Consider the following 24,593-nt stretch of genomic DNA (forward strand, 5'->3'; position numbering starts at 1 on the left):
TTCTGCTGGGAATTTAAGAGTCTGAAGTTCTCGGGGTCTTCTGTGAACTCTTTCTCTACTGTTTTTTGGTGTAGAAGTATGTGTTTTTGTTCTGTTTTATGGAGAGTCATATTGATAATCCACAGTTTGGTGTGATTATCAGGGCATAATTTTAGAGACAGATATACTAGTTCAAGTGCAGGCATTGCCAGGTATGGAGCTATGCTGTTAAATGATGAGTATCCTAGTCCCAGTTTTTCCTTCTACAAAATGAAGATGATCCATTATGGGAGATTTTGAATTATCTCCCCAGCCAGCCTGCATAAACATTGTTTACATGTCACACAGAAAAATAAGCTGATAAAAACAAGAGATCTGAGACCAAAAAAAAAAAAAGAAGAAGAAGAAGAAGAAGAAGTAAAAATAGTGTTGTAATCAATATCCATTCCCCAAATTTGTCCCAAAGTAGGAAATTTTCATGATTCTGACATTTGTCTGCAGGGTAGACATGGTGGAAAGTGTGAGGAAAATGACCTCTTTTTTACCTGCCCTACTTGTTTCTTGAGACATATTTTCCAATTAATTCATTTGTTCAGCAAATAATTGAACACCTACCATGAGCAGGTATTACTGTAGGAATGGGACGTATAAAGATGAACAAAGCCCGGGAATCTTTGAACTTACACTTTTCACATTTTGGTGTGGAGCATCGATAAACAAAGTTAACAAGTGAAATAAAGGTTAGGTTGGGAGCTGATGAGTCAGGAGGAAAACGAAGTCGTCCTTGGGGTAGGGAGTTCCTTGGGGTAGGGAGTTCCTTGGGGTAGGGAGTTCCGTTTTAAACTGGCTAATCTTATGGCCAATTAAAGATGGCTGCAAGAATTTACCACTCCTTCCCTCCACAATTGGAATCCACTTCTCAGCCTCCAAGAATCTGAGCTGTTGGTGATTACTTTGAGGGTAAAATGTGGCAAAAATGATGCTCGGCCTTTCCAGTCTCAGCCTTTAAGAAGATTGGAAACTTCTGCTTTCTCTCTCTAGGAGGTATGGCTTTGATAGGAGCCATCCATAATGTCTTCACCATGCTGTGAGACAGCCCTAAGCGCCACTTAGAGAAGCCACTTCAAATAAGATGTCCCCAGGGCGTCCTTGGCTGTTCCAGGCACTCTGGTGGGGGCACCATACTTGCAAGCGGAGACGCCATCTTGGACGTTACCTTGCTCAAGCCTTCAGACGACCTCCAGCACCATCCACATTTTGGCTGCAATTGCCTAAATGATCCCAAATGAAAACTGTCCATTTGAGTCAAATAACCCCATGACAGATGTGAGAAATTATAACACACTGCTGTTTTAGGCCAGTGAATTTGGGGGATGGCTCATTAGGCACCGATGGATAATCCGAAAAACAAACAAACAAGCAACATTGTGAACAAACTTGAAAGTTGTTAGGAAACCAGCCACGTCGATAGTTGGGATAATTGGTTGACTCGTAACAGGGGGAGATAAGGGGTTTAACTGGGTCTCCAAGCATCATCTGAACAAGATTGTACAAGAACCTCACGGGTGTCTGGAACTCAGAGAAGTTTGGTGCACCACTTCTTTTTCCCTTGGGGATGGCTCTGATGGCACGTGAGAGAGCTGTCTTCACCTGACTGCTCGCTCGCCCTCGGGGCCTTATTTATCACAGCGAGAGAGTATGGCTCTCATCATTATTGAAGCAATTAACTTTTCTGCTTGGGGAAATATGCTTAATTAATCCAAACACTCTTGCTAAGTCATGTTGACCAGCACGGAATGTTCTGTAATCAGCGATATCGGTTTTTTGTTTTTTGTTTTTTTTTTTAACTCTCTGAGTCATTAATGTTAATATTGTAAAAATTTCCATAATAAAATGTTTTTAGAAAGAAAAATGTCATTCTTCTTCTGGAAAGTCCACACTATATCGGCTTTCACATGTTTTTCAGTATTGACCCTCAATAATCTTTTGTAAAATTGCCTGCGTGTAATCATACCTCCCTCATTGGGTTGCTGTGGTGATCACAGTCAGTCTCTTAAAGGCATGGCATATTTCTGATGCATTGCAACTGCTCAAAAAATGCTTATTGGTGTCATTTAGTTATAAACTCCATCCTTTGTTTAATAATCTGTTCAGAATTCTTAGAATAAACCCTTCTTATTCCCTGTATTACATGTGTAGCCATGCCACTATCAACTTATCTTAAAACACGTTAGTCACGTCATATGATTTTTGTACAATTCTGCTGGTTTCTATATCCTGCTACGTCTGTATATTAGAACCAACTGAAGCACTGGATAAAAACAAAGTTTTCAAGAGAGGAAATCCTGGGATTTCCATTTTTGACAAAAGCCCTTCTGGTTCTGGTACCCAGACACAAAATTAAGAGGGCAAAAGAAATCTCCAAAATCTGCATATTCTTTTCCTCTTTCAAGATATTCTTTTTATTTTTTATTTTTTTTAAGATTTTACTTATTTATTTGACAGAAAGAGAGAGAGATCACAAGTACACAGAGAGGCAGGCAGAGAGGCAGGCAGAAAGAGAAAGAGACCCAGGCTCCCCACTGAGCAGAGAGCCCGAGGCGGGGCTTGATCCCAGGACCCTGAGATCATGACCTGAGCCTAAGGCAGAGGCTTTAACCCACTGAACCACCCAGGTGCCCCAAGATATTCTTTTAAAAATTGGAAACTGATTTGTTTAAGTACGCGTATGTATCAATGACTAAAATATCTAACTTCAAAACCTGTCATTTTGGTTTGCTGTCTTGATAATTTGTCCTGAAGTATTCAAATGTTTAACTCTTTACTTTGTTTAACCCAGGAATATATTTAAATAAAATGTTAATTAAAATTTTAATAACATTTGGGGATTATGTGGGCTATATTCTAGAATGCTTTAAAAATATAGATGATCATGTCATTAATTAAAGGGTTTACCAAAGTCTGTCTGCTATAAACTTTGCAGTGTAATGCATACTCCAAGAGCATAATTTTGAGCTTTTATGTTATTAGATAAGATAGATAAGCCAGGCTGTGATCCTTGCTGCTCTGAATGGACACTCAAGATATCACAGTACAAGATCCTGAGAAAGAATATTTTTGGAAAAGTTTCTGAAAAGGTGCTAACAGTTTCTAATTTTATTTCTCACTAGTATGGAGGCTCAAAAAGAGTAGAGACCGTGGTTTTTTTGGTCACTCCTGCACACCCAATGTACATAACTAGTAGGTGCTCAAAAATCAATCACTGTTTATTGATAGACTGATTCAGTGCCCATGCTGCTAATAAGCTCTAGGGGGAAAAAAAAGGTGTGAATTAGTGAAATAAACTTAGTAAGGCACGTCGTGATGTAATGGTGACTGTACTGTTTCTATCCAAGGGACATATTTCCTTGCATAATAGGACAGGAGAAAGGTTGGCTCTGTGCCACTAACATCTCCACAGACACTGAAGGATCCTAAGGCTAAACTGAATTGTTACACGTTTTCAGCACCCATCCTGTGAAGTCACTTGCTTTAACTTAGTGTGAACATCACATTTCCCTTGCCCGTTGATGACTTGGCTAAGACCCTTATTACATGTGAACCCAGTGGCTGTAACTAGAAGAGCTGTCTTGGCCGTACGACCCCACCTCAGCCTCTCTACTCTTTGGGATTGGCGTGGCTGTGGGGCAGGCAGTAGGTTGTGGGGAGGTAAGGACTCCACAAAAGGAGTCACCCAGAAAGGAAAGTCCTATCAATCTGGAGACTCATGTTCTTCAATTCTAGGAAACTGTTTTAGAGTGTCTGATAATTTGTTAATCTTCTTTTTCTCTGTTGTTCACGGTGAACCACATATTTAGATGAGGATATTGGACTTCCTTATCTGATCTAAGTTGCCTACCAGTAGTATGGTAGACTAAATGACATGAAGAGCTTTGCTGTTGCAAAACAGTTTTTAAGATGGTGGAATTAATATGTGTATGGATTTAAAATAGACATATTTAAAATATAGATGCAATCAAAATGTATTTACTCATATTTGTATGTATTGGTATTCTGGCAAGAGAGTAAGCAGAATTCTCAGAGGCCAGAAGAAAGTAAAAGCAATTCAGGGGATAAGCAAGATAGCTTTGAAGCCGCCAGGAAGTCTCTGGGGTCATTTTCATATTCCTGATCTCCTTGGCTATACATGTGGTTGCCGGGTAGCAGAGGTTAGGAAACAGAGCCCGAGTTTTACCCAAAGCATGAAGTCAACTTGGAATACGTAGTATAAAAAACCAGGACTCTAAAAGGCTTTAGTAGAAGATGGAACAAAAAACAAAACAAAACAAATAATAAACACAGCAACAACAATGACAAATGTTCTATTTAGGATAGTAAAGAAAATTACCTTTTACCTTGCATGGGTTGGGAGGGGGAAGTCCCCCCACAGTTTGACCCCACAAGCCAGCTTTCTTAGGCGCTTGTGACCCTAATTTCTGCTACCTTAGAGAGACTGGAAAAACCCAGGTTTCAGATTTAATTTAAAGAAAGTCACCCGTAAGCTGCAAAAGATTGCTATCCTGCAGCTCATGTTTTCTAACAATGACGCCAGTAAGACACAAATAAACTAAAAAAAAAAAAAAAAAAGAAAGAAAGAAAGAAAGAAAGAAAGAAGATCTCATATATTTGGGAATTAAAAGAATCAGAGGAAACAAGTACATAAATAAATTTTGTATCAAAAAGAATCACAGTAGGCTTGGAAAAGTCTAACCACTGAACAGTAGTGAAAGGATCACATATTGGAACTTGTGAAATTCACTCAAGTAAAATTAGAAGGGACTTTATCTCCTTAAATATTTTTATTAGAGGGGTGCCTGGGTGGCTCAGTGGGTTAAAGCCTCTGTCTTCGGCTCAGGTCACAATCCCAGGGTCCTGGGATCGAGCCCTGCATCGGGCTTTCTGCTCAGTGGGGAGCCTGCCTCCTCCTCTCTCTCTCTGCCTACTTGTGATTTCTGTCAAATAAATAAATAAAATCTTTTTAAAAAATATTTTTATTAGAAAAGAAAACCCCAAAATTAATGAACTTAGCAACCATCTCAAGACATTATGAAATGTATAGCAAAATATACCCCAGTAAATTAAAATTAAATAAATAATTTCAAAACAAATTAATGAAACATGAAACAATCAAGCAAAATGGGTTGTTTGAAAAGAATAACAATATTGGAAAACCACTGGGGTTTTATTATGATAGTTATTAGTACTATTTGCTAAGTATTTAGGGCCCTCTGTCTCTTGGGAACATGGTAGAATTATACTTTGTGTTATTTGTGGTTGAGAGGGAGGCGTGTTGACTCTATCTAGCCATTGGACTGGGAATAGAAGTGGCCCCTGTCACTTGCAGCTCAGAATATTTAACTGGTTAGATTCCCTGTTGTTTCTTACACTGAGGTTATGATGGGCAATGTTCCAGACGATGTCCCCTTTCTCAGCATGAGTTTCTGAGTGGGCTCTAGCGGCAAGAGAGCCCCACTACTAACCTGGGTTAGAAATATTATAGCCTGAATGGAAAAATAAAATATGATGTTTAAAATTAATGGAATTTTTTTTTTTTGTAGCAAACATGGAACATGCAACATAGGCGTCCCGATGATGCACTCTAAAATAGGGAAAGAGAGAAGCAGATGAGAGACAAAGGTGTGGAGAGGTGGTGGGGGAATGGGGGAGGGGAGGGGTGCAGAAATGAAGAAAGGACATGAATCATCAGAGGCGACAAAAGGAAATACGAGCAAAGGATGAATAAATTAAAAATACTGTAAAACGAAATGACATACAACTTGACTGTAAATTTTAAGTCTTATATAAAATTTCCAAATGCCTATAAAATTGAACTAAGTAAACAGACTTAAAAAGAAATAGAAACCTTGATTAGTTCTGTAACCATCAGCAAATTAGATCAGTAGTTAAAATTGTTCCCACAAAGTACATACTTACTCTCAATGGTTTTACTAACCAGTTCTACCAAATATTTATGGTGCAGCTAAAGCTGATGCAGACAGCCCCACAATCCTAGAGTATGGAAAAAGGCCACTTTATAAGAGTGGGATAAACCTGCCTCCAAAACAAGAGAGCAAAAATTAGATGTCGGTCACATTCATTACACTTAATAACATAGATATCCTTACATAGATATCCTTATCTTCACCCACTACACTTTTAGCCTCATTTTATATTCCTTTGTTTCACCTTCACTCTGTTTTACCACCAGTGGCTTCTTAAAATTTCCTCAGATACTCTAGTCACACACCTGCCTCAGGACATGAGCATCTCCTTTTTCTGTCTGAAACCCTCTTCTCCTTCGACAGCTCCTTTCTCTCCTGCAGGTCTTTTTTAAAATGTCGTCTTGGTTATTCCTTTCCTGAAAAAACTGCAGTCATTATTCCCATGTTCCTTATGCTTTCTTCCCTATTTTGGTTTTTTCTCTCTGCACTTTTCACGATCTCATATATATTATTACTTCTGCATCTTGCTTATTGTCTGTCCCCGCTTCTAGAAAGAGAGCAGAGCTTTTTGTTGACTGACTGACTTCCACAGCTCTGGCAGTTAGCATACTGCCGGGCACCTGGTGAAGACTCAGGAACTATTTGTGGAATGAATTGATAAATGCAAAAGTATTGAACAAAATGTTAGCCTGTCGAGTTCAGCAATGTATGAAAAATACAGTATGACTCAGTTGGATTTTTCTCAGGAATGCTAGTTTAAATTAGAAAAAGTTACTGAAATGGCAGATAAAAGGAAACAACAAAATTATTTCAACAGATGGGGAAAAGTGTGTTACCTCTTTAACAAGTAAACCAGCAACAAACATCACACTTAATGGTAAAACATGGCAAGTGTTTTCTTTATTATGAGGGACAAGAAAAGGTGCCCTTTTCCCATTGTTGCATTTTATCTGACAGAATAAGCCTATAGAAGGATAAATGCAAGGTACAAATAATGAAAGAAAGAAAGCTCAAAATTTCCACAGATGATCTGATTATCGACAAATTCAGAGTAATTCACAGAATCAAAATAATTCAGAAGGTCGTCAAAAGAATTTGGCAAAATTTCCAGATACTAAATCAGTGTATAAATACCAGCTAGAATCCAATTAGTTAAATTGTGGAATCAGACGAACTGTTTCAGAAATTTACATGGCAATGTAGAAGAGCCATTAATAGCGTGATACACATGAGGAAGATGAACAAATGGGGGAATTGTCTCCACCACAAGTGAAAACATATTGTAAGGCAGTGTGACATTGGCCCAGGGACAGACCAGGACACTGGTGGACCAAAACAGACAGCCCCTCAATACACCCAGACCTCTCGGGGTACTTGGTGATGACCCAGGTGTCGCTGTAGCTCAGTAGAGAAAGCATCAACTCGTTGGTAAATGGTGCTAGGAAGTATTTATCAGTGAATAAACTGTCAGTCTCATTTCCAGAATCCACCACTGTGTTGCTCGCTTCTCTTCTCAGTTGCTTATCTTCCAGGCTCTTTTTCCTTTACATTCTTTCCCCTTGACTTACCTTGGTGCTTGGTGCACTTTGTGGAATGAGCGAAGGCAAAGGCTTGTGTTTACTTCAGGATGTTTAAAGGGGAGTACATTAATCATGTATCTCCTCTTTCTGAAAAATATGGAGTATGTCAAGAACTTCTGTGTGGTTTTTTTTTAACCCCACTAAATATCAGATAAATGCTAATGTTTAGAGTGTGTTGAAAAGAAAGTCTTGTAATTCCTTTGCTTTTTTTTTTTTTCTTTTTTTAAAAAAAGATTTTATTTATTTATTTGATAGAGAGACAGGGAGAGAGAGCATGAGAGGGGAGAAGGTCAGAGGGAGACGCAGACTCCCCGTGGAGCTGGGAGCCTGATGTGGGACTCGATCCTGGGACTCCAGGATCATGATGTGAGCTGAAGGCAGTTGCTTAACCAACTGAGCCACCCAGGCACCCAACTCTTTTTTTTTTTAAATATGAAAGTAAAGGCATAGTGTTCATTCATTTGAGAAAATGCAGCCAGGAACTAGTATGTATGAGACGCGCTTCTCTGTGTAACCGTAATATCTCCTGGATAGCATGTCAAGTTCCATGTTCAGTATTTGAACCAGCAGCTCTACCTGAGAATCGGTGGCCTATTCTCATCATATCTAGTCTTGAAAGTGTCTCCTGTGTAAAGTAGTCTTTATTGTTTTTAATAGAGATTTTCTCAAAAAATGTATTTTCTCCAGTGCCAACACTCCACTTACGACGCTTTCGCTGATAATCATTAAATGGAGTGGTTTCTCATCTCGAGGTGCAGTGGAAACGTGGTGGTGGGGGGCAGTCGAATCCTCAGCTTTAAAGGATGATTGTTGGGAGCATGTCATGGGCCCCAGAGCGCGGTTGCCATGGTGATTCTGCTGCTCTGCCAAGGCTGTTTCTCACTGTGGGTGGAAAGAAGTTCCCCTGCCAGCAACTATGTGGGATTCTGGCAGCTGAGAGAAGGCAGAAATGCTGCGCTGCGTCCCCAGATGGGAGTTCTGAGTCTTCTTTTAAATGTAATAGGCAGCTCAGGCCCTGTGGAGGACAGGGGGTAGTTAGGAACTAGCCCATTACAAGAGCAAAATGTGCACGATAAGATTCTGCAAGTGTTTTATTTTGAGTGGAAGCTTTGCAGAGGATCAGGACTCCAACTGATGGGGTGTAGCCTGACTTGGCAGTAAGGGAGGGTTAGAGAAATCTGTATTCGTCCATAGGGTTAATATAATTCGGAGGGATTTAAATGGCAGCATTTAAATAGGGAGTAAAAGAAATATTGCCATTTAATTTGGAGATCTTGAACTCATTCAGAAATGCCGGTTAACTGGGGTTGTCAGTTTGGGTTTCCGTAGTATTGAGATCTCATGTTTTTCTAAAAATAAAAGGCATTACTATAACTAATCCTTGCAACTGTGACACTGATAACCACCACCACCCTCCCTCCCTGAGATATATGGGGTCTAGGTAACTAGGCTTGCTTTCATGGGGGTCCTAGTAACGGTCCATCTAAACCACAACAGAGAAAATGTGACATAAGTAGAACCTGACTCTCAATCAGAATTCAGATTGGCAGAATTAAGCAAAAGTCTTCAGCGGCGTTTTGGTGATCATCTATAGGCTTCCCACTTCCTTTGCCCCTGGGCCTCATTCTGATTTTATTTTTGCTTTGTTAGAAGCTTTAATTAGACCCCAAGAGAGGTAATTCCTATCGATGAATTTAATGTTTGGACTTTTTTTCTTTATATTTAAACTTCTATTCTGAAGGCTTTTGTTGATTACATTCATTTGGTTTTGATACCTCAGTGCCTGCAGAGGAAGTCCCACGTACCTATATCGAATTCTTCCAGAATAGTAGAGGAGAGAAATCACAAAGGAATTAGATTTGAAATCATAGGGCTGTTTGGGGGCACTCACCAAAATAAGGGTAACTCCTGTTTGTGTTGGTACCAATTCTGTTTCTTATTCTTTATTTCTAAATAATCAATCAGGTGAATTTTTTACAACATGGAAAGACAAAGAATAGTTCAAAGATTTTTCTGCTATCCTGTTAATCTCCACTCAAAACTGTGTTCAGTGATATTCAGAGACCGCACACTCTGGTCTCATCCATCTGCTAGCGAAGTCTCTTCCTATCATATGAAGTGTCAAGCTGTTCTAACCTTTCCTACTTCCCCACATCGTGTGTGTGTGTGTGTGTGTGTGTGTGTGTGTGTCAGGGAAGGAATGTTCAGGAAATGATTTCCTGTACTAACAATTGCTGTGGAAGTGAAGACATGTTCAGATGTCTTTTTTTGCCTCTGGGGCAGATGAGGTGAGCCATCATTCTTTCAAGAAGTCCAGTTCCAGGAGTGCCTGGGTGGCTCAGTGGTTAAGCCTCTGCCTTTGTCTCAGGTCATGATCTCAGGGTCCTGGAATGGAGCCCTGCATCGGGCTCTCTGCTCAGCAACAGCTTGCTTCCCCTTGCCTCCCTGCCTGCCTCTCTGCCTACTTGTGATCTCTATCAAATAAGTAAATAAAATCTTTTTTAAAAAAAAAGAAGAAGCAGCAGCCCAGTTCCAATGATCAGTATGAAAATTAGCAGGCTGGACCACTCTCTAAATACAAAATTACTTCACACAGGAACTTTACAATGGTCACATGCATTGTATGTTACTATAAACATATGCATTCTACATAAAGTGCACACAGATCTTCCTGTGACTTAAGTACAGTAAATAACAAACCATTTTCCAATTTCCTTTATTTGTTTCTGCAGAAAGGAAGAGCCAGTCAGGTAGAGAGCTTTTGAGAGGCTTTAGCATTACAAAAAGGAGATTTAATCAAGAATTTCCAAAAGGAGAGGAGTAGGAGGAAAGCTCTGGAGTAGAATATATAGAGGGAAGATGGGGGGAGGGGAACCATGACACAAACACACACAGGGCTTGGAGGGGAAACTGATCATCTGAGAAGTTGCTTTGAGCCTCGCAGCCCCTTACTTCGGCTTCCTTTCTTCCCAGCAGCTGGTACAGAGTACCTAGTCAGTATGTCTCATTGCAGAACATACACACTTAAGCATTTCTAGTTAAGCTCCTGGAAGATATCTAGCAAATTCTGACACTTATTTTTAATATGAACAACCATGCTTTTCTGATGTCATGGACTAGAAAGCTGTCTTTCAAAAGACTAATGTGACAAAACTTTAAAAAGCAAAAGTGATTCCTGTAGTCAAAGTATTTTTGAAAACCATACTACAACACAATCATTGTTAATCTTAATACAGTTAAAGGTGTGTCTAGGAGTGGTAGCCCGGACATTTATTGAGTGGTTAGTCCATGGCACTCACTGTTTCCTGGATTAGCTCACCGTAATGTAATGTAATTTAAATTACATTTTAATTGTAATTAAATTGTAATTTAATATACAAATTAAATTTATAATTTATTATGTTTAATACATGTAATAAATTTATTAAATATAATGATAAATTTGTTACATGTATTAAATGTAGTAAGTTTATTACATTTTATTTATTATATTTAATAACATCCATTGTCATATTATACTGTCATAACATACAGTATGTCATAACATAGTATCATATTAAAAGTTTTGGTTGTACAATAGAGTGACTGCACAGTTCTGTCTTCACCCATACCTACCCCCTCTCCCCTCCGGTAACCATCTGTTTTCTAGAGTAAAGAGTCTGTTTTCATTTGTCTCTTTTTTTCCCTTTGTTCTTTTGTTTTGTTTCTTAAATTCCACATATGAGTGAAATATGGTATCTGTCTTCCTCTGACGGATTTATTTCACTTAGCATCATACTCTCTAGCTCCATCCATGTTGTTGCAAATGGCAAGATTTCATTCTTTTTATGGCTGAGTCATATTCCATTGTATACATATGCCACATCTTCTTTACCCATTTATCTATCAGTGGGCACTTGGGTTTCTTTCATAATTTGGTTATTATAGATAATGTGCATATATCTTTTTGAATTAGTGTTCTCATATTCTTTGGGTAAATACCCAGTAGTGTGATTACCTACTTAATGCTCACAAGAATTATTTGAGGGGAATTCTTACCGTCACCCTTTTACACATGATGAAATGAAAAGTGTGAATTGGCCAAAAACCGCACAGTGGTAGAACAAGGATTTTACCCGTCCTGGTCTCTCATTTTTCAGTACCCTTCTCATTTTTTTTTTCAATTACGTACTACAGCATGAAGTAGATTTCATATTTGAGTCACTACGAAAATAACATAAATTAATATGTGAACTCAAAAGCCTCTGAAATGATTTGCTTTACTAAGTGCACTGTGCTTGGATATTGCCTAGTCTGTTCTCTTTCCCTCCTAAAAACCGCTGAGCAAACTTCACTAAATTGGGTTCACAACAAACAGGTTTTGACCCACTATTTTTAAAACACAGCTAAAAGGAGATCCATAGAATAAATGTCATTAAACTAAAAACAGAAGCAGATGAAATTTGACAGCAATAAAGTCAAGATAGAATGCTGTGGGTGCACGTGGTGAAGGTTATTACAGAAAGTCTGCGTCAGGACGGAAGGGCTTCCTTTGGTTTGTGGGTAGAAGAAGAAGATGACTTCAAGGGAATTAAATATCCTCTTCTCTGTGGACAATAGGTTTATAATTAAGGAACTTGATTTTTCTACTCTCCAGGGCAGACTGGTTGCGCATGTTGACCTGATACCACCTACAAATGCAAATATGCTTTCCTATAAGGCTCACATTTTTCTAAGAATTAATTAGATGGAGAAACAATATTCATTCCTAACTCTTTTCCATTGGTCTTTTGCAGGGTGTTTTGAGTGCTGTATTAAATGCCTGGGAGGCATTCCCTACGCCTCCCTGATCGCCACCATCCTGCTTTATGCTGGGGTTGCCCTGTTCTGTGGCTGTGGCCATGAAGCACTCTCTGGAACAGTCAACATCCTGCAAACCTACTTCGAGATGGCGAGAACTGCTGGAGACACACTCGACGTCTTTACCATGTAAGTCCCTCTAGATTACTTCTCGTGTTGAGAGTATGTTCACGTTGCTGTGTGTCGAATGAATAGGGAATCAGTATTATAGATGAAGAAACAAATACCCTGTGATTATATACACACGTCAAGAGAACATTGACCTTTACCATGACTCCAGGACACAGAGCAGAAGATCAGGAGCCAACTGAACCTAGACTTAATTTATATATTAATTTGACTGTCAAGTTTTACCAGAACTTCAGTTACCATTAAGTGGAATGCTTGCAAATTGTGCCTGATCTTCCAATCTGAGCAGAGGCTGTTCTAATAGAACAGAGCAGAGAATAGAGATCAGGGCTGGGTATAAATGTAGACTCTGCTGCCAATTCTAGAAAAATCACCAAAACTCTGTGGGTGCCTTCACATTTTTAAAAATTTTAATTCAACATTGGGTATGGTACCATCTTTCTTTCCCTGCCTCCCAGAAGTGATGTGGACTTCTAAGAAATCTTGGTTAATGGTTCTTACCGGACTTCTGTTAACGACAAATCATCAGTAGCTTTCTGGAAACCTGATTTATGCTTAAAAGGTACATTTCACTCATAAATTGCAACCTCCTAGGATCACTAAACTTTAATATTTTTTAAAAAGTAACTCAAACACAGTCTGGAAGTAAGAGTTTTCTGCTCAAGTTTCAGTCCCTTATTGCTTAAGATCACAGAGAACTAATGTTTAGGACTGAATTTAGCCCCAAATAAAGTCCCGATTCAGATCATTTATTCAGTGTTGCAATGCCCACAGAAAGAAAATAGCTCATTTGTACACTGTATTTGATAATCCCAGCCAGTAGTCGACTTTCCATTTCATTGGCCACCATGGCATTTATGGCTCCTACAACCTCTTGCGTTTAGTTCTTGCTTCTTGATACTGTGCAATTCTGTAATATTTTTCATGTTGCTGTATTTTGTCATTCTGAGGAAATTCAAGAACCTTCTTAATTTATATAGACTTTTTTCTGGAATATGATGGGTTTAGAGTTACCAAATATCAGCAGTTAATACGGCTGGTGAGAGTGACTTTGCCCTTTACTGTCACAACTCCATCAAAAAGGTCAGGGAGATGTGTTATTTGCCCAGGGTCAGTTCCCACTGAGGTGGTGTAATTACAACCCAAGACACTAATCTAAGACACCACTTGGTCAACCTGCACAACTTTCTAGATAGAAGATAACTTTTCTCCAATTCCAATTCCAGAAAATACATCATATTGCTAAATTTTTAAATAACCCATCCCCTACAGATAATCTTGAATAAACTCTTGCTCACAGATTATATTTATTATTTTATTAATTAAAGTTGCTTATTTCTTTTTTTTTAAGGATTTCTTTATTATTTGAGAGAGAGACACACACAGTGAGAGAGGAAGCACAAGCAGGGAGAGAGGGAGAGGGAGAAACAGTCTTCCCACTGAGCCTGATGCGGGGCGGGGATCCCAGAACCCTGAGATCATGACCTGAGCCAAAGACAGACGCTTAATGCCGAGCCACCCAGGCACCCCTGAAGTTGCTTATTTCTATGTAAAGAGAAGAGAAACATGGTACACATTTCTATTATGTAATAGAGCAAGAATTTCCTACTTGGCAGAGTGGAAGGCCTGTACCCTTGGACAGAGTGCATAGTAAAATTTTGTGGAAAAGGAAAAATTTATTTGAAATATTTATGTTTATCTAGAATACATTGGCACTTAAAATTTGGGAAAGATTGGCCATGAAGTAAGAAATATGACAAAGCCGGTGTGTGAGACAGAGAACCTCTCCTAATATAGTTATTAAGAGGAGAAAGGAGTTGATGACCCACTCAGTTACGAACAGATTATTCAGGGGCACCTAGGTGGCCCAGTCATTAATCATCTGCCTTCATCTCAGGTCATAATCCCAGGGTTCTGGGATCGAGCCCTTCACCGGGCTCCCTGCTTGGCAGGAAGCCTCCTTCTCCCTCTCCCACTCCCCCTGCTTAAATTCCCTCTCTCTCTCTCTCAAATAAACAAAAAAAAAAAATTAAAAAAAAAAAAAAGAACTGAAATTACTTCAGAACAGTCCCTAACTCTGAAGTACCAATTTAGAGTTTCATCAATGTCAGTGACTAATGGAAATGAGTTAAAGGCAAATTTTAAAAACTATAACCTAAAAAAGACAAAGGAATTATATCAGTTTCTTTGGATTTCCCAATGTAATTTTATTTTAGAGATTATTTTGAAAAATTACCACCATTCATTAAATTGAATTCCTTAAACCCTTAGCAGACAGTTTGTCAATTTCCATTACATTAGCTCTATAGCATGGATTGATCCTTGGAAATTTGTAGGCGATAGTCGTCATTTGAAATATGATTGAACGATCTGAAAATGCTTTGACTTACTGCAGGTTAGTTTGCAGAGATCCCTAAGAAAATGATTGCAAGGATATATTTTAATGTGATAAAACTGACATTTTCTTTTTAGTTTTAGCTCAGCCTACACTGGACAAAATATGTTTTCACTGTGCATTATTTTAAGCTACCACAGATGTCCTTAAAATCTACAGATTCTCTATATTTAGGCTATATCCAAATTGCTAACTTTAGATATAGAATAGAAGTTTGTAAGAAATCATGAGTCTAATAAATGACATGAGATGATTGTACACATCTATTAGAAACCAGTTGTCAAGATACTTACTTGACATTTAGACAGCAGACTTTAATATACCACAGAATTCTACTAAAGCTCTGAAGGAGTAGTGTGTGGGGGTGTTCAGAAGAGAAATCAGAGGTCATATGCTTAATTTAGTACTTTTACCTTTACTCTGTCCCATTGGAAGTTAACTGTGAGATTAATAATGCATTTTTGGAATGGGAAGAATACCATTTTGATTGGAAGAAAAGCAAGTGCTCAAATTATTTTTATATTTCAAATAACTAAAATTCTTAAACAAGGCCTTGTGAAGCTATCAAAGGAATTCAGACTCTTTCTTTGTCAGTAAATGGTTCGTGAAAACAGAGGGAAGGTAGGTCCCATCGACTACTAGGTACCATTGGTGCCAACTGACTACATTCAAAGATTCACATACAGGTTTAGAGCAAGTAGAGATTATCCTACGGGATGCTGCCTTACAGGGATATCAGGGGAATAGGTAAGGGGAAGGGGAAACAGGGGGTATAAAATAAAGAAATGTAGAATAGCGGCAGCTGAGGATGGATTTGCAGACAGTACAACTTGCTTGGAAACGAGCTAAGGTAAGTTTGAAAAGAGTGTGTAATAGAATGGAAAGAAAGCGCTCACTGGCCAATGTTCGTCATTTATAATCTGTTTTTTTTCCTCTATAGTTCATACGCTTTGTTCAACCAAATTAGGCACTCCTGTCTCATTTTCTTATAAAGGACAAGAAACTTGTTTACTGGCTATGTGAACTAAAAGATAAAACCAATTGCCCAAGCCTCTGCTTGTCCTCCTGTGGTTGTCAGAGTCTGAGGATTCCTTTGTTCTTTATCTCAGCTTCTCTGTCTCTGTCTCTTTCCTGCCTTCTTTCCCTCAAACACATACGCATATCTCAACATGGTCCACATCTCCTTGTCTACAGAAAGAAACATGAATTCAGGCACAATGAATGATGACGACTTCATTTCACTAAGCATCTGTCTGTATGCAAAACTGACCTTCCATAAATAAATCTGCGTATAAGAAATAATATTATAGGGGCGCCTGGGTGGCTCAGTGGGTTAAGCCACTGCCTTCGGCTCAGGTCATGATCTCGGGGTTCTGGGATCGAGTCCCGCATCGGGCTCTCTGCTCAGCAGGAGCCTGCTTCCCCCTCTCTCTCTCTGCCTGCCTCTCTGCCTACTCATGATCTCTCTCTGTCAAATAAATAAATAAAATCTTAAAAAAAAAAAAAAGAAATAATATTATAAATACATGTAGGAATACTCTCCATTCTCATGCAACCTGTGTTTTGGGCATAAAATTCTCAAAACCTTTAGCTTTCTCCAGAGGAACGTGACCCAAGTGATGTCACCCATCAAACCGTTGTGTCATACTCCATTTGAGAAGTGGACATCCCCATAGAGTCTAGAGGGAATTTCTCAAAGATTTTTGTGACCCACTGGTATGCTTTTTAGTTATCACTCTGTCCCTCCTCATTAACTTGGTTTCCGAAAGACTTTTCATCCCTTTCAATTCCGTGGTCTTTTTTGGCTCCAAAGTGTTATGACAATGAGAGTGTGGCCCAGCCCACTGCTTCCCTTAGAGGGTAGTCTTATACTACAACTATAATTTTTTCTAGATTGACACCTCCTTTCAGGCCCACTCCACTCTGGCGAGAGTTCCCTGCCCCACCATTATCTGCTAAATGATGAGGAGATCATTTTCTGATCTGTGACTCAGCCTTTCTTACCTGAGAGCCCCTTGGCAAGGTATTATTATGTGATCCGTCAGTGTCTTTTGGCTGAGTGAACAAGAAACAGGGGATGCATTTTACCTCTGCAGAGCAGACTCATAGAGGACAATGAAATATGGAAACTGGTTAGAAAATTAGATCTCAAACGATCCAAACCACTAATTTTGCTAAGTGACTTGGCTTCTTGAGTAACTGTCTGGAAGACCAAGCAAGAGACAGTCTTATTCACAAATACTTCCCCCTGTAATTTATTAGACAGGGATTGTGTTTGGGTTTTGACAAATTATAGTGAGGGTCTAGGATCTGGTACCCTTGATTTCTAGAGTGAATATATTTGATTTTCAAAGTTTAATACTGTTAATTGAACTTAATGCATTAAGAACTGAGGTTACTAGATAATGAATTCTTTGGTATTGAATGCACACATAAAAATTTATCTCTGTTTGCCTAAAGCAAAAGCAGGCAGTAAGCACAGATAAAATAGAGAAACTGGTTTTGCTCTCAACTTCCCTTCGGTAAATCTCTAAATCTGCTTGGATACCCTCCCCAGTGTCCATCACCAGCCATCCTGTCCCTGTCCCCGCTACTTCCAGCAGCCCTCAGTTTGTTTCCTGAGGTTAAGAGTCTCTCTGATCATTTGTCTCCCTCCCTGGTTTCCTCTTGTTTCATTTTTATAGGGAAATAGTTTTTGACTCAGTGGAAAGAACTTTCCAAAAGTCAAGAGTTTTCTGAAGAGTACTTGGTGTGCCTTGGAATGTACTGATTTGCCTGAGAATGAAGGCATGCAGACAAGGCCGGTAATGAACTTCCAGTTCTGAGATGCTTACAACCTCTAATTCTCTTGCTAAGCCTTAGTCTTTATTCAAGAGCAACTATCTTAGTGTTTTTGCCTGCTTTGCAAATTGGGTTATTGTGAATAGCAAGTATGGAAGCATAGTTAAACTTATACTTACTATATTTCTGTGTTTTTGTTTTTAAATATGCAGATGTCACTTTTCAGGCTAATCTTTTGTTTAATTTGTTTTTTAATGAATTCACTTATTCAGCAAAAAATAGTGGGTCATATTATGTGCCAGTTACTATGCTAATCCTTAGGGATTGAATAGAACAAGACAGATTGATTTTACTCAAACCCTGACATGGGAAATGTATGTTAGCAAAGTGCTGTCTACATCAGGCCGAACAGATAGGAATCCAAGAATGCTAGATTCAGTACTTGAGCTGATCTCCAGGATGCATCAGGTTGAGAAGTAGAGGGAATAGAGAAGCTATAATAATTAATACTGTAGAGGACGGGAATAAAAAAAAAAAAAATATATATATATATATATATATATATATATATATCAAATGGACCAGAATAGAGGGAGTAAAAGAGAATTAAGTGTATATAAGTAGTTATAAATATATTTAAAATTATGTCTCTATTCACATTTTTGCCAAGACTTTCAGATAAATTCAAAATTTTAAATTTAAGAATAAACTAATTTGTAGAAACTAGAAGGAAAATATATTGGGTTTCATATATCATGGGGCAAGAAGTAACTAAAAAATATCAGATATCACAAAGGAAAGTATATATGGATTTGATATAATATAAATTAAATTTTACTTATTGAAGTAATACTTTAAAAAAAAACAAAGATACAGAGAACTGAGAAACATATTTACTACTTACATGACAAGAGGTCCTAATTTTAATAAAGACAGAGTTAATTCAACAGCAAAAGTATACAGTTTGCCATGGAAAAATAGTCAAAATATAAAAACATTTCATTGAAGAATACAAATGATTAATAGCTTGTATTAGTAGCAATACTAATACAACTACTACTAATTATTAAATGTTAAGTATTAAATACTACTAAGTATTAAATACTAATACAACTAATAGTAGTAGTAGGAGGAGTTCATCTACACTACTGAAAAAAGAAAATTAATTAAAAGGATGCTGTTGTTTTTACTGTCAAATTATCAGAAAAATTAAATGATAATACCTGGTATAGGAAACAGAGAATAAGCCCCCTAACTTGTTCTCAATGCATTTTTTTGTGGGTTTTTTTTTGTTTGTTTGTTTGTTTGTTAGTTTGTTTTTTGTTTTTTTGGTTCGGACTTTCTGGATATCACATTGACAATACATTCCTTACAGAGATTTACCTGAAATGATCATTGTTACCATGCTCTTTGTAAGGGTGGTGCATTAGCTTCCTATTGCTGCTGTAACAAATTAAAACAAATTTAATGGATTAAAAAGGCACAAATTTATTCTTTTTTTTTTTTTTTAAATAGTTCTGGATATCTGAAGTCTGAAATGACTCTTACTGGGTTTATTGAAATAGGCTGAAGTCAAGGTATTGGCAGGTTGTGTTCCATCTGGAGGCTCTAGGGGAGCGTCTGTATTTCTATTCTTCCAGCTTCTAGAGGCCGCCTGCAGACCTCGGCTCGCGGCCCCCTGGCATCTTCGAAGCCAGCTCTGTAACACCCTCAGGTTTCTCTCTCTGAATCTGACTTTGAGTCTTCTGCATCTTCCTTTCATTCGTTAGGACTTGCCATTATATTGTATAATATGTATTGTATTGTATCCTGTTAAGACAGATAACCTCCAAATCACAAATTATTAATTTAACCACATTTTCCAAGTCTCATTGATGAAGGTAACATATTCACAGTTCAGGAGATTAGATACAAACATCTTTGTGGGGAAGGGGCTTTATCCTTCCTACGATTGGATAAAAGTAGTAGAGAATTGGTAAAATATATTGTCATACATTCAAATGATAGAAATTACCATAATCTGAAGAAAATATGTTGATAAAATCACATAACAGTTAAAATACTCATAGTATATTGGCCAAAAATGAAGTTTGTAAAACAGCATATAAAAATCATAACTGCTGAAATTAATCATAACTCATATTCATATTAATATATATTATTATATATAATTATATGGGAAAAACTGGGAGGATAAGCAGTGAATAATCTCATTTTCTAGTTTTAATTTTATTTTTTTCTACAGTGGACATATATTGATTTTAAGTCAATAAAGACAGAGTTAATTCAACATCGTCAAATTTTAAAGTTTGCATCCAGGGTGCACTTCAGTGGCTCAGTCGATTAAACGTCTGCATTTGGCTCAGGTTGTAATCTCATGGTTCTGGGATTGAGCCCCGCATCAGGCTCCCTGCTTGGTGCGGGGGGCGGATCCTGCTTCTCCCTCTCCCTCTACTACTCCCCCTGCTTGTGCTCTCTCTCTGTCACATAAATAAATAATATAAAAAAATAAAAAATAAAAATTATTCATTCAGAAAGAAGGTTAAGTACTTTGGGTGTATAGACATTTGTACCATCAATAACATAAAGTGTGTTAAGGGGAAAAGTAATTTTAGAGTATTTATTTGCAATTGTGGTTAAGTTGTTATCAGCTTAAAATATATTAAGTATGAGATGTTTTATGTAAGACCCATCATAACCTCAAAGAAAATATTTTTAGAAGGTATACAAAAGATAAGAAAGGAATAAAACCATGTCAAAAAAATCAACAAAATAGAAAGGAAGACAAGAGGTAGAGACAAAAAAAAAAGCTACACAACAGATAGAAGACAATTCAAAATGGCAATAATAAGTCCTTTCTTAGCAATAATGACTTTATTTTTTTTTTTAAGATTTTATTTATTTGACAGAGAGAGAGATCACAAGCAGGCAGAGAGGCAGGCAGAGAGGAGGAAGCAGGCTCCCTGCTGAGCAGAAAGCCCGATGCAGACCTCGATCCCAGGACCCTGAGATCATGACCTGAGCCGAAGGCAGCGGCTTAACCCACTGAGCCACCCAGGCGCCCAGCAATAATGACTTTAAAGATAAATGGATTAAACTCCCCAATCAAAAGACATAGAGTGACTGAATGAATAATAAATAAGATCCAAACATATGTGGTCTACAAGACAATTGCTTTAGGTTTATAGACACACATAGGCTAAAAGTAAAGTGTGAGAAAAGATATTCCATGCAAATGATAACCGAGAGAAGGGAGGGATGCCCATACTTCTATCAGTCAAAACAGACTTTAAGTCAGAACCTGTCACAAGAAACAAAGACATTATGTAATGATAAGTGGGTCAGTTCCCCAACAATATACATGCATGCAACATCAGAGCACCCAAATATAGGAAGCGAATACTGACAGACCTGAAGGGAGAAATAGACAGCATCCCGGTAACAGTAGGGGAATTCAGTATTCTAGTTTCTGTACTGGACAGAACAACCAGACAGAAGATGAATAAAGAAACAGAAGACTTAAACAATACTGTAGAACAAATGGGTCTAACAGACTTATCTAGAACATTCTATCCAACAGTGGCAAAATACACATTCTTCTTGGGTGCTCATGGAACATCATCCAGGATCGATCCCATGTTAGGTCACAAAACAAGTTTTGGCAAATTTAAGGGACCTGTATCCATATTGATATCACTTCATTAACAATAGAATCAAGAAGAATAAAATACTTAGGAATAAACCTAACCTACGTGATGAAGTAATTTAAAGAAGCCACAAATAAATGTAATGACATCTCATCTTCATAGATTGGAAGATATAATATTGTTAAACTGCCCATACTACCCAAAGTGATCCACAGACCCGATCAAAATCCAGATAGAATTTGTTACAGAAATAGATAGGGTAATTCTAAAATTCAGAGAGAGCCACAAAGGACCCCAAATAACCAGAACGATCTTGAGAAAGATGAAGAAAGCTGGAAGGTTCACACTTACAAGGCTCCAGTAGTCAAAACAGGGTGGTAGTGGGGCTCCTGGCTGGCTCTGTCGATTAAGTAACTGCCTTTGGCTTAGGTCGCTATCCCAGAGTCCTGGAATCGAGTCCCTTGTTGGACTCCCTGCTCTAAGGGGAGCCTGCTTCTCCCTGTCCTTCTACCTACTGCTCCCCTTGCTTGTGCATATGTGCTCTTTGTCTTTCAAATAAATAAATAAAATCTTAAAAAAAAGAAAATACTATAGTAGTGACATAAGAGACATACGGACTAATGGAACAGAAGAGAGCACAGAAAAGAAACCTCATGCAGGCAAAATGATTCGAACAAGGGTGCCAGCACACAGTGGGGGAAAGGGTAATCTCTTCAATAAAGGGTACGGGGGTGGGGAATTGGATATTCACTCGCACAACAATGATACTGGGCCTTTACCTTACACTGTAGACAAAAATCAGTTCAAAGTACATGAAAGAACTAAATGTAAGACCTAAAATTATAAAACTCCTAGAAGAAAATGGGGGGGGGTACTTCATAATATTGGCATTGGGAATGATTTCTTGGACGTGGCACCAAAGCACAAGCAACAAAAGCAAAAATAGGCAAATGAGACTATAAATTAAAAGCTTCTGTGCAGCAAAGGAAATACTTAATAGGGTGGAAAGGCAACCCGCAGAATAGGAGAAATTATTTGCAAGCCATACCTCCAATAAGGGGTTAATAGCAAACTATATAGGAACCCCTACAACTCAATAGCAAAAAACAAATAACCTGACCTAAAATGGACAAAGGACTTCAATCCACATTTCTCCCAAAGAAGACGTACAAATGGCCAACAGGTATATGAAAAGATGCTCAACATTACTCGTCATCCAGGAAATGTCAGTCAAAACCACAATGAACTATCACCTCACAACAGACAGGACGACCATTATGTAAAAAAAAAGCAAAGAATGATCCAGCAATCCCACATTCAGTTACTTATCTAAAGGACTGGAAATCAAGATTTCAAAGAGAGATTTGCATTCTCATGTTGGCTGCAGCATTATTTGCAATAGCCAACATGTGGATACTATCTAAATGTCCACCCACAGATGAATGGGTGAAGAAGAGGAGGTTTATTCACAGAATGGAACATCATTAAGTCGTAAAAGAGAAAAAAAATTCCTTTATGTGCTCCAACATGGATGAACTTGGAAGACATTATGCTGAACGATAAGTCCATCACAGAAGGACAAACATGGCCTGATTCCACTTACGTGAGGTACCTAAAGTAGTCACACTCATAGAAACAGAAAGTAGGATGGTGTTGGCCAAGGGCTGGGGAGAAGAACGGGAGGCTGCTGTCCACGGGGTTTAGACTTTCGGTTACACAAGACAAAAAGGTTCAGAGCACCTGCTGTGCGACAACCATGCTGATGGCTAATACTGTGCTGTACGCTTAACTAAAGAGGAGAGATCTCATGTTAGGTGTTTTTTGCCTCAATAACAACTAATAAAACATGGATATTCTTCATCACAACTCTGAAGATCCCAAAACAGCTTCAAGTAATCTCTAAAAGTTCTGATTTTTTTTAACTGAAGTTGGATAGGATATGCATATCTGTCTAACTCTGAGCTGGGAAATCACTCACCTCCCACTCTGTAATACGCTGGTTTAGGTGTTTAGGAAGAAGCAGCCATTTCCTGACTCTGAGAAGAGGTGTCCTACGTACTAGCAGCTTGTCTGCATTCCTGTCAAAATGCCATATTCGAATAGTCTGTAACATTCTCGTGCATTAGATGATACCCACATCAGTCTAAAAGAGTCCTTACAGATGAGAAATACTAAAGAAGGAAAGAAAGAAAGTGACTGTATGAGTTTCTTGGGTCTGGCATAACAAGCTTGATGGCTTTGAACTACACAACGTTGTTCTCTCACGGTTGGGGAGACCGGAAGTGTAAAGCCAGGGCTGAGCAAGCAGAGCCTTGCTCCCTCCTGAAGGGAGATGCTGCTCCTTGCCTCTCCCAGGCTCGCTGGCTGCAGGCGTTCCTTGATTTCGCTGTACCTCCTCCTTTTCTGAGTGTCTCTCTCAAAACTCCCTCTGCCCCTCTCTCATGAAGACACCTTGTGACTGGGTTGCCCGGGTGACTCAGTGGGTTAAGCCTCTGCCTTCCGCTCAGGTCCTGATCCCGGGGTTCTGGGATCGATCCCCGCATTGGACTCCCTGCTCAGCAAGAAGCCTGCTTCTCCCTCTCCCACTCCCCCTGCTTGTGTTCCCTCTCCCGCTGTGTCTCTCTTTGTCAAATAAATAAATAAAATCTTGAAAAAAAGAAAAAAAAGATACCTCTGATTGCCTTTAGGGCCCACCTGAGTATTCCAGAATAAGCTTCTCCTCCCAAGGTCTTTAACTTCTCACCATGCACACCAGAGAAGGTAAAATTCACACTTTGAAGTAATATTCAGAGGCTTCAGGGATTAGGAAGTGAATATATTAGGAGGGAAGCGCTTTTTTATTTATTTTTTTAAAGATTTTATTTATTTATTTGATAGACATCACAAGCAGGCAGAGAAGCAGGCAGAAAGAGAAGGAAGCAGGCTCCCTGCCAAGCAGAGGCTCGATCCCAGGACTCTGGGATCATGACCTGAGCCGAAGGCAGAGGCTTTAACCCACTGAGCCGCCCAGGCACCCTGGGAAGCACCTTTTTAGCCTACCACAGTCACCAGTGTTCTTTTTTGCTCTTGCAACAGTTGCTACCTTTAAAAGCTTCTTCTAAGTATGAAAATATTAAAAAACGTCTAGCAATATATGAGCACAGTAAATATGCCTATATTGTTCTTTCTGGAGGCACACTTTTTTTTTTTTTTTTACATTTGCTTAGCTCTTTATTTCTTTTTAAGTTTTTATTTAAATTCCAGTTCATTGACATACAGTGTA

At 38.5% G+C, this 24,593-nt stretch overlaps 1 protein-coding gene across 4 annotated transcripts in view; it reads left to right on the plus strand.

Moving 5' to 3' along the window:
• GPM6A (glycoprotein M6A) overlaps positions 1-24,593 on the plus strand; it is a 342,679-nt gene that overhangs the window by 285,496 nt on the left and 32,590 nt on the right. For all 4 annotated transcript variants that reach the window (XM_082715847.1, XM_082715849.1, XM_082715848.1 and 1 more), the window contains exon 2: positions 12,316-12,508. In XM_082715847.1, coding sequence (XP_082571973.1) covers positions 12,316-12,508 — 193 coding nt within the window. The remainder of the gene's footprint in view (positions 1-12,315; positions 12,509-24,593) is intronic.

Source organism: Mustela nivalis (genome assembly GCF_964662115.1).
Source record: "Mustela nivalis genome assembly, chromosome: 20".
NCBI classification, from domain to species: Eukaryota; Metazoa; Chordata; class Mammalia; order Carnivora; family Mustelidae; genus Mustela; species Mustela nivalis.